Source organism: Coffea eugenioides, chromosome 2 (assembly GCF_003713205.1).
Source record: "Coffea eugenioides isolate CCC68of chromosome 2, Ceug_1.0, whole genome shotgun sequence".
NCBI lineage: Eukaryota > Viridiplantae > Streptophyta > Magnoliopsida > Gentianales > Rubiaceae > Coffea > Coffea eugenioides.
In genome coordinates, this window is record NC_040036.1 from 76,942,491 (window position 1) to 76,958,249 (window position 15,759).

At 36.4% G+C, this 15,759-nt stretch overlaps 2 protein-coding genes across 5 annotated transcripts; both read right to left on the reverse strand.

Moving 5' to 3' along the window:
• Window positions 1-683: 683 nt before the first annotated feature.
• Window positions 684-11,795, reverse strand: LOC113763377 (kinesin-like protein KIN-UB). 4 transcript variants are annotated; one of them, XM_027307153.1, is made up of 19 exons: window positions 11,546-11,795; window positions 9,670-9,770; window positions 9,423-9,545; window positions 8,553-8,738; window positions 8,192-8,413; window positions 7,931-8,087; window positions 6,682-6,831; window positions 6,374-6,462; window positions 5,959-6,162; window positions 5,210-5,332; window positions 4,535-4,669; window positions 4,266-4,400; window positions 3,906-4,041; window positions 3,728-3,820; window positions 2,356-2,481; window positions 2,095-2,220; window positions 1,536-1,679; window positions 1,239-1,382; window positions 684-1,152 (listed from the first exon to the last, which is right to left on the reverse strand). In XM_027307153.1, exons 1-19 carry the CDS (start codon window positions 11,664-11,666, stop codon window positions 992-994), a joined length of 2,676 nt encoding a protein of 891 aa, XP_027162954.1. In that variant the 5' UTR covers window positions 11,667-11,795; the 3' UTR covers window positions 684-991. The 4 variants fall into 4 exon arrangements, with proteins under 4 accessions (XP_027162954.1, XP_027162953.1, XP_027162955.1 ...); XM_027307152.1 differs by having other exon boundaries at window positions 2,356-2,478; window positions 11,534-11,795; XM_027307154.1 differs by having other exon boundaries at window positions 1,239-1,367; window positions 11,534-11,795.
• Window positions 11,796-14,326: 2,531 nt separating this feature from the next.
• LOC113754054 (protein LITTLE ZIPPER 1-like) lies at window positions 14,327-14,966 on the reverse strand. Its single transcript, XM_027298376.1, has 2 exons — window positions 14,763-14,966; window positions 14,327-14,659 (listed from the first exon to the last, which is right to left on the reverse strand). The coding sequence occupies exons 1-2, from the start codon at window positions 14,870-14,872 to the stop codon at window positions 14,437-14,439; spliced, it is 333 nt and encodes a 110-aa protein (XP_027154177.1). The 5' UTR covers window positions 14,873-14,966; the 3' UTR covers window positions 14,327-14,436.
• Between the last annotated feature and the right edge of the window lie 793 nt (window positions 14,967-15,759).

A 15,759-nucleotide genomic window follows, 5' to 3' on the forward strand; every position in this document is an offset into this window, starting at 1 on the left:
AATTTGCTTATATCTTCCTAGAAGTGATTCAAAAAGCAAAATCCAATAGCCATATCAATTTTAGCCCAAGATGAAGAAAGGTTAACTCATTTCCCTTAATTAAAAGAGATAGAAGGCCAATTATCTTTGCTCAAGCGTTTAGTCAAATAATTAAACGAGAATATCTCAAACCCTTAGCTTACAGATTACGGAACTTCATAGACAAACTATAGCTGAAAGTGATCGAAAGTGGCCAAAACAGGCGGGTGTGTAATGCACCGGTCTAATCCAGTGATGCTTCAGTCCCCTCCGGTTTACCCAGGATCTCTTCAGGCCGTTCCCTTCCCATAGTATAAGAAGCTATCATATCGACAAAAAAAAAAAGTGGCCAAAACAGGTTCAACATTTAGTTTTGTTAATGACTTAAAAGGCTTTGCCACAGCCTATCGTTCATAGTGTAAGAAAGTTTTACCGAATTCCAGCCCCTGCACGAAACAAGATTCAATTACTTCTCCAAGCAGAGAATAGATTAAAAGAGTTTCAACTGAGACGATTAAGCCAGCAGCAGAGTAGAAAATTAGAATGTGGAACTGCATGAGTTACCCTGATCTTTACAGTCAATGCGAATCAACAATAGAAAAGCACAAGGAGCTTGATTGAGTGCACAGTTTTTCTATGAACAAATATGCGCTTGATCTAGAATAAAGAATTTAAATAATTTCATTAACTTCTCCTCCGAATAATTCCAATTCCATAAACAGAATATTAACTTACATCATATTGACATGAAAACCGCTTTTTTGGATCTACCATTCCAAAACTGAGAATTGGTCACGGTTAACAACATTCTACAAATCTCCTAACTGATGTTGCAAGGTCAATGCAGCGCGGTGAAAAGCGCGAATGACGGGGCAAATCTCCAGGAAGCTCTGCCAAGGAAACTCTGAAAAAAGCAGTTGCAGAAGTTTCCAGTCGTAAGGTACGGTCCTGAAGAGTAGGGACTGACGAGTAATTAAACCTCTATTCTTAAACGTCGCAGTTCAGCTACAAAGGTTGGACTTGAAGTCAAGGTCCGACAAGCAAGAGCCCTTATGTCATCACGAGAGCAGTCGCGCGAGATGCGCACAAGCTCCCAAAGTGCTCCTCCGCTGATCAAGTCTTTCGCATTAACCTCTGATACAAACATAAAGCAAAATTGTTCGCTTTAGCAGAATAGTCCCAGATCTTTGACATACAAAATCAACTATGTACACACTCACCATGTTGTGCTAAGTGGCAAAGCGCAAGTTCAACATGACGTCTAATTAAAGATGCTTCATTGTTTGCATTTTGCACAATCCATGGCAGCGCTCCGTCCTCTATTAAAAGAGATCGTCCATGTTTTGTACCTAAGTTTGCAAAAGCTCCAAGAATATCAAGACATGCACATGTAAGACCAACAGATCAATTATCTTTGAAAGCAAGAATCAAGTGGTGGCATGTCTTTGAAGATAGCACATCAGGGAGAAGAGATGAGAACCATCAGTTTTTTAACCAATTCAGCAGTGGACACTTACCCTGAGTTGCAGCTCTGGACTCGCACTTTGCAAAATTTGCAATTCCTCGTGCAACTTGTGATAGAACATCAGGATGACGGCTTCTCACCATTCCCAACAGAGCCTTGATTCCCCCTTCAGACCTCAACCTTGTCTGTAATTTATCTGAAAAGATTATACATAGCAGAATCAAAATTTACCATAGAAAAATGAGATCCTAGGGAAGAGGTTGCAGATCAAACACGGACCAAGTAAATCTAATCAATCCTTCCATTAAGCTAACAAAAGTAGAACTAAATTCAAAAGGCAGGGAGAGCCAAAAGTAAAAGATGCTGAGGTGACAGCCTAGAAATTTTCTAAGGGTTTCTTCTACATCTACCAACAATACTAGCAGTTTTCAAGCATTTTCAGGACTACAGTTGCTCCAAAGATTAATACGGTGAAGGATATCCCACAGATCGAATGCCCCAAGAAGCATCTTCACTTTTTGCTTCAACAAACAGCAAATCCTTCTCAGATATAATATAGCACCAATCAACAGTTGAAATCTACTGGACTCAGGAAAGGCAAATTGTCCTACCATTGCCACAGAGATTAGCAACTGCACCAGCCACCATGCGTAAAGTTTGAGGATCCTCTGCATCAGATGCTGTCATTGCCAACAGACAGATTCCACCTTGAGCCATTATAAGCTCCTGATTGAATTCTGAGTAGACAGGAAACCAAGAAGTCATTGCTATAATGCCCAAAAAAAATAATAATAAAGTCCACCTGAATGAAATTGCATCAAAGACTTGGCATTGAACATGACGAATCCTTAAAGCATGCATTTAACTTTTACCATTCATTGCCAGATTGGCAACTGCACCAGCTGCTATTCTTCGAATAGTTTCATCCTCATAGCTCCTCAGAAGCATCAGCAGTGAAGAAAGACCACCAGCTTCTACTATCTTTTCCTGATTTGCTTCTAAAGTATACATGTCAATAACAGGTCAATTCTTGGATCAGTATCTGAAACACATCCTTTGAACAGCATCAAGAACACTAAGCCAAGCCAACACAAATTTAAGGGCTATATTCAACAGTTACAATAGTTTAAATCCCAGCACTTTGTCATACTTTTTGGCTGGATAACTTGTAATATCTGTTCACCATACCACAAAAGTATCACATCATCCTACAGTCACCAGATTCACAGGAGCTATTGATAGAATACAAAGATTGGTCCCAGAAGAGTAAATGGGATTTCATGAGCCATTGTGTACAAAATTTTCGGTGATTAGGATAGGAATTTAAGATAAAATCCTACTCTGCTAGTGAACATAACTAATCTTAGAAATGATGAACAAATACATAGTTAGAAAGAAGTCCATCAAATTGCAGTATTTGAGAATTCACATTCATAATCAAACAGACGATGTAATGACCATTGTGACCAAAGGCATGTCCATAATGCAATGGTCCCATGGCCAAACAAAAAGAAAAACATTCCTGGGGCAAAATAATATTATAGAAACTATCATCTTTTGGCTGCTAAATGCAGTAAAACTGATTGATGGGAATTGACGAATGCAAATTAGTTGTCACATCAACAATGGGATCATATAATTCTTCCCTAGTTATGATAGACCTTCTGATGTTAGCTAATGGAAGAAATGTGACAAGATGCAAGAGATGTGAGTGACCAATGAGATAATCAATAATATCTTTTGCAATTGCAAATTTCATTATTAACCCAAACTCAAAATTTGACCCATATTCAGCGAAATTGCCATCTCAATTTTGGTCAACCTATCAAGACTTGAATCTGTTATGGGGTTTAAGGGACACTCACTGTCAAAAATTAGACTCATTAAAAGTTTGAGCCCACTTGAACCTAGACAAAAGAAAATAACAAGAGCCCCTCTCAGCCTTGTACACTGTTAGGGATTTACCTCTGCATCCATTCTACTCTCTTCCAATACTTCATGAAACTTGAATTTCACATTAAGATATAGCATGTCATCTTATCTCCTTCATCACTAATTCCAAAACAAACGGTTCTAGTAAACATGAACTCAGTGGCATAACCATAAACCTTTCAACTGTATAAATCCTTTGATGAAAACCTAAAGTTTCAGTGGAAGTTTCACTGCATGAAAAGAAAGGAAGCATACTAGAAAGGCCACTTTCACAGAAAGGGAAAATATGATGACACTTGAAATGCAGATTACCTTCAGCTGCTAGGTTGGCCACCACCTTTACAGCATGAATCCGCACATTTGGATCATCTGATTCCAGTAAGGATAATATCTTATGCAATCCAACTACCAAAAGGGAAGGCATCTCTGAGTGCAACGTAGTCATATAAGAATGTACAAATGAATGAATTTGTCAAATATTTAGCACTACCTTTTTCATGGAGATTTGAAATTGATGGCCTCTCTCCATCACTTGCATCTTTAAACTGCAGATGTCTCAGTGAAGACACAGAATCAAGACCCACAAAGCCATTCCCTGTTCTGCTTCTATCTGGACAGCTAGTAGTCTGTTAAAAATGTACAACTTGATCAAGCAAAATATGTAATTACACATATTTAAACAAACAGAAATACCAGAGCAAGAAGACTACTCAAGCACCTCTAGCACTTATTAAAAGACAGGATCAGTTAATACGTTTCACCTTCATTTATTTGAATAGTGTCAGGGAGATCCACAACCCAAGTCTCACTTAATCACTATAAGCATGTTTAAAGCTCTTTTTAAACATACCTGACTAGCTTCCAAGGTCAATTGTGATAACTGATGACGTAAAACTATCACTTCTTCTTCAAGTTTCTTCCTCTGTTGGCTCTCTTCTTCCAACATTTTTTGAAGGTTAAAAATATCAGCATTTCCACCTGCCAGCTACACCACATCAAAATTAGATACAGCTATGAGTTCAATCTGGCATTGAGTTTCAGTAACTCAGATTTCCATCATTACAACAATCTCTTAAAAGGACAAAATCATTCAAGTTCTGTCCATTGTCAACATCATACCTCTGGCTTCATAGATTTCAGCAGGCAATCTTTCAAATTCTTGATTTCTAATTCAGCTGCTTTCCTTTGCTGAACTTCGTTTTGAAGCAACTTTTTCAACTCAGAGACTTCGTCGTTGCCAGATGGCATACCACCCTAGAAGAGAAGCAATAATTATCATAAGGAGAGGTAAGGAGCATTCATCAATCCATTTAATCATAAAGCTCAACTAAACCTAAGAAAGAAATACCGAAATCCTTGGAGCTTCTCTTCATGCCACTGAAAAAGCCTATGCAGTAAATCTGATATATGAATGGAGGATTCACAGTTTTAATTTTATAACTTTACTTTCCTATTTTCCTTCTAGTTTACCATGATACCATATTTAATCTCGATGCAAAAATACTCTTTATGGTCAACCTGCACATTATCAATAGGTTAATATATCCACTATAGACGTTATTCAGTAAGGAATTCCCCAGGATGAAGCTTAGGTTTAAAAAAATACCAATACAGTAGGTTGGGAATCATATCATTTTCTTCCAGGGGAACCAAAAGAATATAACAATCATTACACTGCAAGTTCATCTGAATGTATTACCAGCATTTGTTGCTCAGAAGATATGATAAAAGGACAGTATGAATTAGAAAGGGATATGGTGAAACATATTATGAAGTAGTTTCAAAGCCATCTACCTCTGCAGCATGAGAAGTGCCAATAAAACCATTGCTGGCATGCTTCGTTTGATTAAGCATCCACTTCTCCTCAAGCTGTTTAATGGATTCCATGTAATCCATCTGACATTTCATCTTTTCCTCCTTCAAATGAGAATGAAGACAAAAAGGAAAATGAGTCAAAGACTAAGCCACAGCAAAGAGTACCTGGAAGATGTCAGTTGAAAATCATTGAATTCTCAGTCCCATACTGACAATGACAAACAAGGCAAATGAATATCAACAAAATATTCCCAGTCTTTCTACCAATTACATCAAGTAGGAAATACAAAGATCTAATCAACATCTTTCAGCTAGGGTGTTGCTAACTTTTATGTTCTTTTTGGTGTCAAGAATAGCTGCAATCATGTTTTAGCTTTGTAGTCACTCATTTTCCCCAGTTGATGGCTTCTTTATAGTTTCTAGAAACTATATCACTTAAAAAAGGAATTTAGACTCCATCTAAAATGAGAAGATGCTAATTGACTCACTCCAACTATGTCCATATATTTTATGCCAATTATATTTGCATCATGTAACCACAATTTGCCAAAAAAATCACCATCCAAAACTTATGAATCAGTTCATTGAACTTATCCTAAAATCAAAAGAAGCTAAAGCTAACGTTTATGTGTTCACACATAATTTTGGACATTATAATACCTCCCAAGTCAGTCATTGCACTTCAAACATATCCGAAAGGTGCAGGATAAAATATATACTGAAATTACCTTCAGAGCTTCTGCACAGTCTCTCTCAGCTTCAGAGATCTGCTTTTGTGCTTCCAATTTAATCCTTTCTACCTCATCCTCGCATGCTTTCTGCAGTCTTTCATTCTCTGCAGTGAGTTTTTCAATCTGTATCTCAAGCCTTTTAGACAAACTTTTGTAATCAAATTCTTCCTTTATTTTTAACATATTCTCCACCTTCATTGCCTGTAAGAAATGAAAATGTTAATTCCACACTGGCATGATGAACAATTGGGTAACTTATGGACCCAATTTCAACAAACACCATGCGTACAGAAAATGCACATCTTGTGAATCCATTATTTTGAGCGATCTAATTGGGGAACATTGATTTCAAACTTCATCAAGTAGAAAATTCAGAGGAGCCTAAACTGTAATCAATCCATCAACAACTCACCCTTTGCCCAAATAAAATTGTGCTTGCTGTCTCTGCCCGATGGCGTGGAGATGGGCCAATTGTTATAACTAATGAAGTTCTTGAAGTGCCTACAACATATTTACCAAATGATTAAGTTGGTTTTCCTGGCATCCATATTAAAAGGCACACTGATAGAATGTGGATATGTGGCATACAGGTTGCATCTGGTGCTAAAGGAAGAAGGGTGTGTAATTTCACATGCCAGAAAGACTAATTTATGCCAACAGACATGTCAGTCAAGTCAGAATGTGAGTAGTTGAATTTCTATAATACCACATATAGCCCACCTCCGAATGAATCTTTAAGCAACCTGGTAAGTTTGGAATCTCGAACTGGTACATGAGCACTATTTTCTGCCAAAGCATTTATGCACTTGCCTAATGCACTCAGCGAAAGATTGATGGACTTTGCTTCTTCTAACATGTGTCCCTCACTTCCTGGAAAACAAATAAAAGTTTACTGAAGTCGGATCAGGCAAAAGAAGAAGAGAATCAAAAAATAAAGTATGACATTCTAATAATCCATGGTGTTCAAAACTTCATCCTAATGTATATTAACAAGTTAATATCATATCAGAAGGGCAAGGTGGTTTTAACCAATTAAAGGCAGGGACACTTTTAGGCAATGAAACTACAAGTTATCAGGACACAGACTACATTACATGAAACCAAAAGATGCATTGTCCAAATCCTAATACTGTACCAACAGATTTTTTTTATTTTTGATCACTTCTATGAAGGAATTAAATTGACACAAGTAGTGACAAATATTTAAAATTTGGTCATTTTATAATTTTCATAAGGACAATAAATGGCCCATGTAACAGTCTCACAACTCAGGTCAAACTCTTTCACTTTCTAATGAGCAATCATTGTTATCTACCCATCCTACCGTCATGCAAGATGGAGTGCAAAATCATTTTCCATTTCAATGAGAATTATATACACACAATAACTAACCAAACCAGTTTTTTCTTTCAGATACGGACACACATTATTATCATATCTACAGCATAGTATCTGTAAGATACATGTTTAGGATAAAGACAGTGAAGTGGAGACATACCTACCTTCCTCCTTATATGATTTAGGAGAGTATAGCAAACAACTTCCTTAAGTTTAAGAAGAAAGGAAGCCTTTCATGTACACCTTTATGATATTGCCCGTCACAATACTTTTGACCATTCTCTTAAATTTCAAAGTTAAAATAAGTCTCTGAGAATTAAGATCTCGTTAACAATTTCTTACTTTTTTTTCTTGTTTAGAAAAGAAATGCAACGAGTCGTAGCGTCAAAGTAATTATTTTCCAATTCCAGCTCAACAAAATTTAGAATACAGAATTTTAAAGAGCTGAGGATTGTTCTTCTCATTTACATTATTAAAAAAAAAAAAAACAAACTCATTGAGTAAACATTGGATCAGCTGCAGTGAGACGTGCAAGTAAATATAACAGTATAATATATTAGATGTAAGAGAAAAAGAATTAAAAAATCAGATACATCTGTATGAGATGCAAGTTAAGAGTTGTGAGGTGAACCTGACTTGTGGATTCTCTCAGAACCAGCAAGATCTACAACAACTAGTTTGCCTTTTCGAATAATAGGTGGCTTAAAGTTGTTAACCCCATTAGAAGAAACATCATGTTCAGAAGTAAAATCATTTTCTCTTCCCAACACAGACCTTCTAACTTGCACCTGTATAGACCAGATAAACAGTTGAAGCATACACATTTAGAGGAATAAACAATGAACAAAATAAATAAACATAAAGAAAAAGTGGCCAAAATAAAATGTTTTACCATGAGAAAAGCATGACTGCGTGAAGATTCAGTATTCAGCTTAGTATTAGCAGCAAATCTATGAGCTTCCCCTATGCGTAGAAGTTCCACAAAACTTTGCTGATCTCGAATTTCCACAACAGTTGCCCCTGGTAAAGAAACATCACCGGTTTTTTGATCTTCAACAATTGAAATATTGTCATTTGCTGGATTTAGAAGGTCCTGGATAGTTTCCATATAAAGCTGCATATAAAACAGCACGTGAGTTGAATTTCAGGAAATCATTTAAATTAGCCAGGCATGTAGTGAGGTAGCCAACTGGATCCAAACTAATAAAGCAACAATAGTGGAATCATCCGAAAATACATTTGATGAAGGTAACCTGCAAGTATGAAACAGTGACTGTATCAGTCTCCTGAGAGATATTTGAAAAAATATCTTCCAGTGATCGAACCATGATACCACGGGCAGAGGTGTCTTCATCACCCAGTCTTCCAAGTGTATATGTTTTCCCAGAACCAGTCTGCCCGTAAGCCATGACTGTCCCGTTGTAACCCTCTAGAACGCTCTAAGAGAAAGGGAAATTCAAAATAAATAAATAAGATAGTTGGTGAACTATTTTCTTCCTCAAGATAATAAAAGTATGTGTCAGAAAATACTCAAGATAATACTATTTTCTTCCTCAAGATAATACAAGTATGTGTCAGAAAATACTCAAGGTGGCCCAGAGGATTTATAACTAAAAGCATCTCATCAAATGTTTCATTAAAGCAGTTCCATGACCACGAATGGGATAAACAATAGCCTCTCAAGTGTTTTAACTCTGACACTACAAGGATAGACACTTATTCATGTCTCAAGAATCAAGAAGCCTACGACCTGATCGCAGACTTGGACCCAGAAGGTGGTTCATTTTGGATGTTTTCCCCATTATTACAGTATTTGGAGATGACAGAGCCTACTCCACGAATCCACAAAGTTTAATCTTGTAAATAAATTTTTACAACAGGACAATAAGGAGCAAGTCTGCACTACAAAAGGACCACAAGGATCAAGTCTGATCTAAAATGTAAGTCATTAGCTTCATAAAGTGATTACGCTTAGAACCTTAACTGTTCCCCTCTGACACCACTGGGCGCAGAAAATTTAGCTTTCAAATGAAAATGGACTACAGAAATTTTATCTATTATTGCAAAAACTTGTCAATCAGCAGCTGCAGATGGCAAAGAAGGGAATGATACACAGAACACACCTCAACAACAGGTTTAGCAACAACTTCATAGACACGCTTCTGTGATGCATACTCAGTAAGCACCTCATCAAACTCATAGGTATCTGAATCCCAGTTGTTCTTCCGAAGTTTCAGCCTTTTAAGCTGGTAGAGTCAATGAAAGAATAACAGCGTTATGATGAAGCTATCATCCATGCACAAGAACATGCCAACAAGACAAGCCAAAGAGATGACCACAGATACTGTATCAATGGAAGATGCTGAATACCTCAGGTTGCAATTCCACACAATCAGCAAAATCTGCATCTGCTTCAAGCTCCTCGGCATTTTGAGGCCGTAATCTTACAGCTACTCTAACTCTTCCAGAAACTATTCAAACAAACAATCACAAGGCAAAAGTTACTATAAGAATATTCATGTTGTACAATTTATTTGAGGATGAGCAGAGACAGCACTTTGGACGTTCAAGTCAACAATAAGCACAATAATGGTGGATCAACATGGAAGCATGGAGCTTTCTACTAAAAGGTATATGATTTCCAAACAAATAAAAATGAGAATAAGCTATTTCACTTTCAGAGATAAATTGTAAAAAACCCCAATGTTACTAGCTTCAATTATTAACTTGTGCAGTGATCACTATTCATCCAATTAATTTCTCACTAACTCTTCAAATCCAACATAACTCGATAAAGGCACCTGAAATTTTTTTTTTTTTGGTCAGTTTGTTATACACGAGATAAACAGTACATGTAAATGCACTTTTGTGCCTTATTAAGTCTCATATGCTCCTCATGACAACCAGAGCAGAAGGTCTGACAGAATCATAACTTCCCTTTTTTTTTTTTTGCTCTAATGACAAGAAAAGCAATCAAAGATAAACTACCTTCTCCACTAATTTGAGAACCATTGCTCATCCCAAGTGAGGTTCAAAATCATCAATGTCACAGTACATCATTCACACTTGTGCATGTTGACCATAGTATAAAATGTCCTAGTTACAATTTAAAAACAATTGAGCCAGCTTGCTACAAGTTTCTTCTCATCTCTTCCTTGGCATTAGTTTTGTCTTTAGAAGCGAGGTTTTCACAGGTAAACTATCAGTAAATCTACACCTGTAAAGAAAAATGAGCCCCAAGAATCACCTTGCATGCCTATCTAACTAAGTTGGTTCCATAAATTACACAATCCAAGTTTAACAATGAGGCTAGTAAAACATCACAAATAACCAACACCCGATGTTAACAGCTGATAACTTACATTAGAAACCCTTCAGCAGAAATCTTCCACCTTTATAGTTTGAGTGTCTTAGTCATACCTAAATCATCTATCTTAACCTAAATATTAATCTAATCTCTCCCTTTCGCCAATATAAAAATCATGCCTTTGCAACTAATATCTAATTCACCTCCCACATAAATTCAGCATCTTAATTAGACCAGACTAGGTTTATCACATACTAAAATTCATTTATTTCTCGAGTACCTATATCCATGTAGGAAAAATTTTCTAGGTAATTATAGCACCCTTGTTTTACAGCATATGAAACCCCACCCCACCCCTTCCCCCCGCCCAACAACCTCCCAATGAAGCCGCCCCAATTATGGAATGCTTTGGCAGAAACTTAGGAACTTCGACCATACATGAGCATTGCTGCATAATCTCGGGTGGCTGCACTTGATATTTTCTCCAAAGCCAGACATGTCTTCTAGGAATAACTTGTATAAAAAGAATCACTCTTTATTGCTGCTTACCGACTTAGAAATAGTACGACTGAGTCCATTAATTTCTAAACCTAAAATTTCCAAACTGAAAGGCAATATTTTGCAGCCACATTGCGAAATCGCCTTCATGTATGCTAATCAACTAAAGATTCAGCTCCTAAATTGCTCAGTCAATAAATTTTTTCAAAAAAAAAAAAAAACTATAATACGAAAGTACATGAAAAAAGTTAGTTGTCATTTAAATTGATCACCTCATTTCAAGAACTCGATCCTAACCTATTTCAACTTCCAAGCACTAGCAAGGCAGTTGAAAGAAGCATATAGCAAGAAAGTAGGAAAACAAGTGAGAAATAAAACCGAACGGACTAGTAAAATGCGAGTCAAAAAAGATTTTTGAACGGAACTCACCGGCGTCAGCTCCGGCGCCAAGCGCACCAGGACTGCTGCGGCGGACAGCGGACGACGGCGGGAGCTTGGATTTGAAAGATGATGAATTCCTTAGATTCGGGCCTCTGGGAAAACCATTTCTACCTGAAGCCATTACTCACAAAGCAAAGCAGTGAACTAAACGCTTTCTCTCTCTCTTAATGCTTATATATATACACACACAAAGCCACACACTTTACTAAAGTGTGTAGAATTTTTTCAATTTTTTTTAAAGATTTCTTGGTCAAGTTGGATTTGTAGTTTTGATTTTGAAGTTTAAAATTGACGGTCAAGTTCATACAGATATAGAGGTAGTTCTCTATTAATTAATAATAATTAATTAATTACTACTAAAAGTATTAACGAATGAATTTATGGTAAGGCGCAATGGCGTTAGACAACTGGCGTGAGTGGAAGTGGGAATGGGGTCCAAAGGGGAGGACTTGAAATGCAGGGGACAGTGAAGCGGGGACTGGTAAGACTTAAAAGTGAAGTGAGTTGAGAGCACTAGACTGCAATCAAAGGTACTGTTTGGTCAGACTGGAGAATATTTATTTCCCCCCTTTATCAGTTATCAGTTGCACCATGAGCATGAGCATGCATCCAAAGATACTCCTAGTTTCTAATCTTTGAGGATTAGTAATTTTTTGTTCCGCTTGTTTAGAGAAAAAATTCCTCGAAAATGAGACTATTGGATTTTTGTTACGAAATACGACATTTTGTTTATTTTTCTTTTTCTTTTTCTTTAATTTTTTTTAGGTTCAGATGAGAACGTCGTTAACTTAATTCTATATATCTACCATGAAAAGGAAATTAACTAAGAAATTATTGAAAATCATAAATAGAGAATTAACATTTAACTTGAAACATGCGTTTTCATGTTGTCTAATATTTGTAATTGAACAGAGAACGTGTTATAATTGTTTCCCTTCCAATATCCAAAAGTCAGTTTAAATGAATTATATAGATATTAGTTTTTATTATTTAACTCTATGCTTCATCGCTTCCTTTTGTTGTGAGTTTTATAGTGATTAAAGTATTTTTGTTTGCCATTTACTTTTGAAGGAAATTAACTGTTAGTCTTTTGAACTTCATACTACGTCTGTCTTGTTTGGAAGGTCATTTTTCATTCAAAAATTTTTATATTTTTTTACAAATATAATTTTTAATCACTTTTTTATCTTATATACATCAAATCAATATAGTATATTATTTTTTTATAAAAATTCTAAAAAATAGCAATCCAATCGAGCTACCTTCTTTTTTTTCAAAATTTAAAATTCTAAAAAATAGCAATTCAATCGACCTACCTTTCTTTTCTTTTTTTCAAAATTTTGTGTGTCAACCAAGTGCGAAAATTTAGTGTGTCATAACATGACGTGTCCCATATACACATACTACATCGGCGGGAAAATCATTCCCGGTAGGATACATTTTAATTCGACCAAACGTACCTTTATGCTGGTTGTCTGTGGATGGATCGCCAACCGCCCTCGTGGGTGGCATGAAAATCTCGCCGACCAGTCGTGTGGTGTAAAATGACGAAAATGGTCTTCCTGACATCCCCCCACTTCATTTGGGAACAGTCTTGAAAGAAGTGCGAGGAGATTTAGACGTGGTGTCAGAGCTTGAAAGGTATGTGGGCTCGGACGTGGAAGAACTTCGGAACGTGACATGTTTCTAGATGATGGGCTTAATTTGGAAACCCATGTTCTTTTTCCAGACTGAGGCCAGACATTGGGCTTTTGATGCTGGCCCAAAAGGCCATTGTACACATCAATTTTTTGCTTTTATTTTTATTTATAATTCTTTTGGAAAAGTTTGGTGTTGAATTCCTTTTTTTTTTTTTTGAGGAAATTGGAGTTAAATTCTTACTTGGTCCAAATTTTTTTGGCCATGACATGATTCAAGAAATAGCATGAGACAGCTTTCTGATAACAACTAATGCAGTGGTTGGATTTTCTTTTCTTTTCTTTTCTTTTCTTTTATTCTTGAAGTTATCATGTGAGTTTGATTTTCATAACCACTTCTGCTCTTGCCCATCTGTTTTAATGAGATTCAGAAGGATGTATTTGATTTGGAAATGTCTAGAATATTACTATCTTATTCTGAATAGTATTTGGAGTTCAAATATGTACCATGTACTAATTATTTATTTGGCAAAAACTATGGGTGCATTTGATAAAATCGAAGTCTGAGGACTGAAATCTAAAGTTTAAATCCGTTAAATTATTAAATCGTTAAGTACTAAATTTCATGCATTTGAATGTATATCATATTAAGTGATAAATGAATAATTTAACTTATTTTTTTGAGTAAGTTTTAGTCTAAAAAATTAAATGTCATTTAATTAAAGATTAATTTTCCATACACTGATAATGTATACACTTTCACCATTGGATACATGATCCATATCCTAAGCATGATAGTGTGTACACTGTCAGTGTATATAAGATATACTCTTTAATTTTTACACAACTTAACTGTGAACCTTTGATTCTTCCCTGCTGGATGAACACGGCTGCAAACTGAACGGAGTAGTAGTAGTCAGTAGCTCTGATCTTTTACCAAAGTTATCTCCTTAATTGAATTAGAATTTTTTTAAATAGAAAGGCAGTTTTGGAGGAACATTCAGAATTTGAAACCATGCATGGGGACTCATGCAAGTAGTCCTACTGCACCTCTTGACAGACTACGACTACAGTAGAATGAACAAAATGCAATCTCTCCTAAGGAAACCAAAATGACGAAAACAAGAGGGGAATGAAATTAAGTTCTTGTATCAATAGGACTAAAGAATAAAGTCTATATAAGTCCGTCTTCTTCAGATAACATGTTAACTGTAAGAAGATAGCATATACTAATTGGCTATTGCTATAACGTATCTAGTATTTGATGGTGTTACTATCTGGATGAGGAAGCTTCTGAAACTGAGCCAGCAAAATCTTGTTCTCTTGAAGAAGAGTCATAGCTTTCCTCCGAAGTCTTTCATTTTCTTCAACAATGATTTTGTTCATCACGTACAGCTTCATGTTCTTGACTTGCATTTCTCTCTTCAACTTCTCGGCCCTGGTTATTTCTTTTACTTTCTTCGACAACTTCCAACTCCTGTTACATTCAAACGTTCTTAGAAATACGACCTAGTACAGAACACAGAGGAAGAAAAAGGGTCTTTTATGCCATGTTCAGCTGCATGGTTGTGAGAACTTACCTATTTAGCCTGTGAACAAGAACCTTAGGCCTCATTGAGCGGAATCTCCCTGATAAGGTTGGATAAGAGGGATCATGAAATAATTCCAAATTCGACAGGCTAGAAGACATGATTTTTTTTTTATCAAATGCGATGCAGCAGCCAGCAACCCTCTAGTAGAGAAAAGAAAGTGAAAGTCGACAGTAAAAGAAACCAAGTGGGATAATTTTTACTTCTTGTTAGATGAGTTGAATCTGAATGCAGATGAATTATATAGGGAGACGAAGCATGGCTGGCTGCTTGATGTCCGTGTGATGATTGCCTTGGTGAGAAAGGAGGATAGAAGGGCGGAAATAAAAGGGCTATTCAAAGCAATGATGACACACGGGCTCATGATTACAAAGGCCAGCTGCAAGTAGCCAATGACCATATCAAGAAGATGAACAAGAGCAAGAAGAAGAAAGACTTTGGCCCTTTTCCTTTACTTTCTTACCCGTCCAAAGACTCTGGGCTAAGCTAGCAGCTTAGGCGGGCACACGGAAAATAAACATGATGCACCCTTTCAAGCTACAGCTTGAAGCATCTTTTTTCGAAATATAGAAATTTTCCCTTTTGACATCTCTGGACAATTACAATTTGGGTGTTACTTCCTGCATCTTTAATCCAACCCCGGTTTCAACAGCAGTCATGATGATATATGGTGAAAACAACGCATTATTCAAAGTAGGCCTGGACAAATATGGTCAAGGGTCCAAAAAGGAGGAAAGGAGGACATGGATTTTGCAGCACAGTTGACACATTAGTCCACTTCCGAGTTCACACAGTGTATAACGACATGATAAGGACGTGGATAAACTTCCAAGAAGCTTAACTGGATCGTGATTTTCTCTCTTTTTTTCTGAAACAAATAGTTTCTAGTTGTGTAACTCCGGTTCTTCTTCCATCCACGAAAAGTCGTACTTTCTTGTTTCTTTTTCCACTTTAGCTTTAAAATAGTAACTACTCGAGTCTGATATTG

Bases quoted from the DNA above. Each gene is read 5' to 3' on its own strand.
- LOC113754054 (XM_027298376.1), bottom strand. From the start codon at position 14,872: ATGTCTTCTAGCCTGTCGAATTTGGAATTATTTCATGATCCCTCTTAT. The intron at 14,660-14,762 runs GTAAGTTCTCAC...TGAATGTAACAG, and splicing joins CTTGTTCACAGGCTAAATAG to GAGTTGGAAGTTGTCGAAGA.
- LOC113763377 (XM_027307151.1), bottom strand. From the start codon at position 11,666: ATGGCTTCAGGTAGAAATGGTTTTCCCAGAGGCCCGAATCTAAGGAAT. The intron at 4,042-4,265 runs GTATGTTTAAAA...CATTTTTAACAG, and splicing joins TGACCTTGGAAGCTAGTCAG to ACTACTAGCTGTCCAGATAG. The intron at 1,680-2,094 runs GTAGGACAATTT...TAATCTTTTCAG, and splicing joins TGCTAATCTCTGTGGCAATG to ATAAATTACAGACAAGGTTG.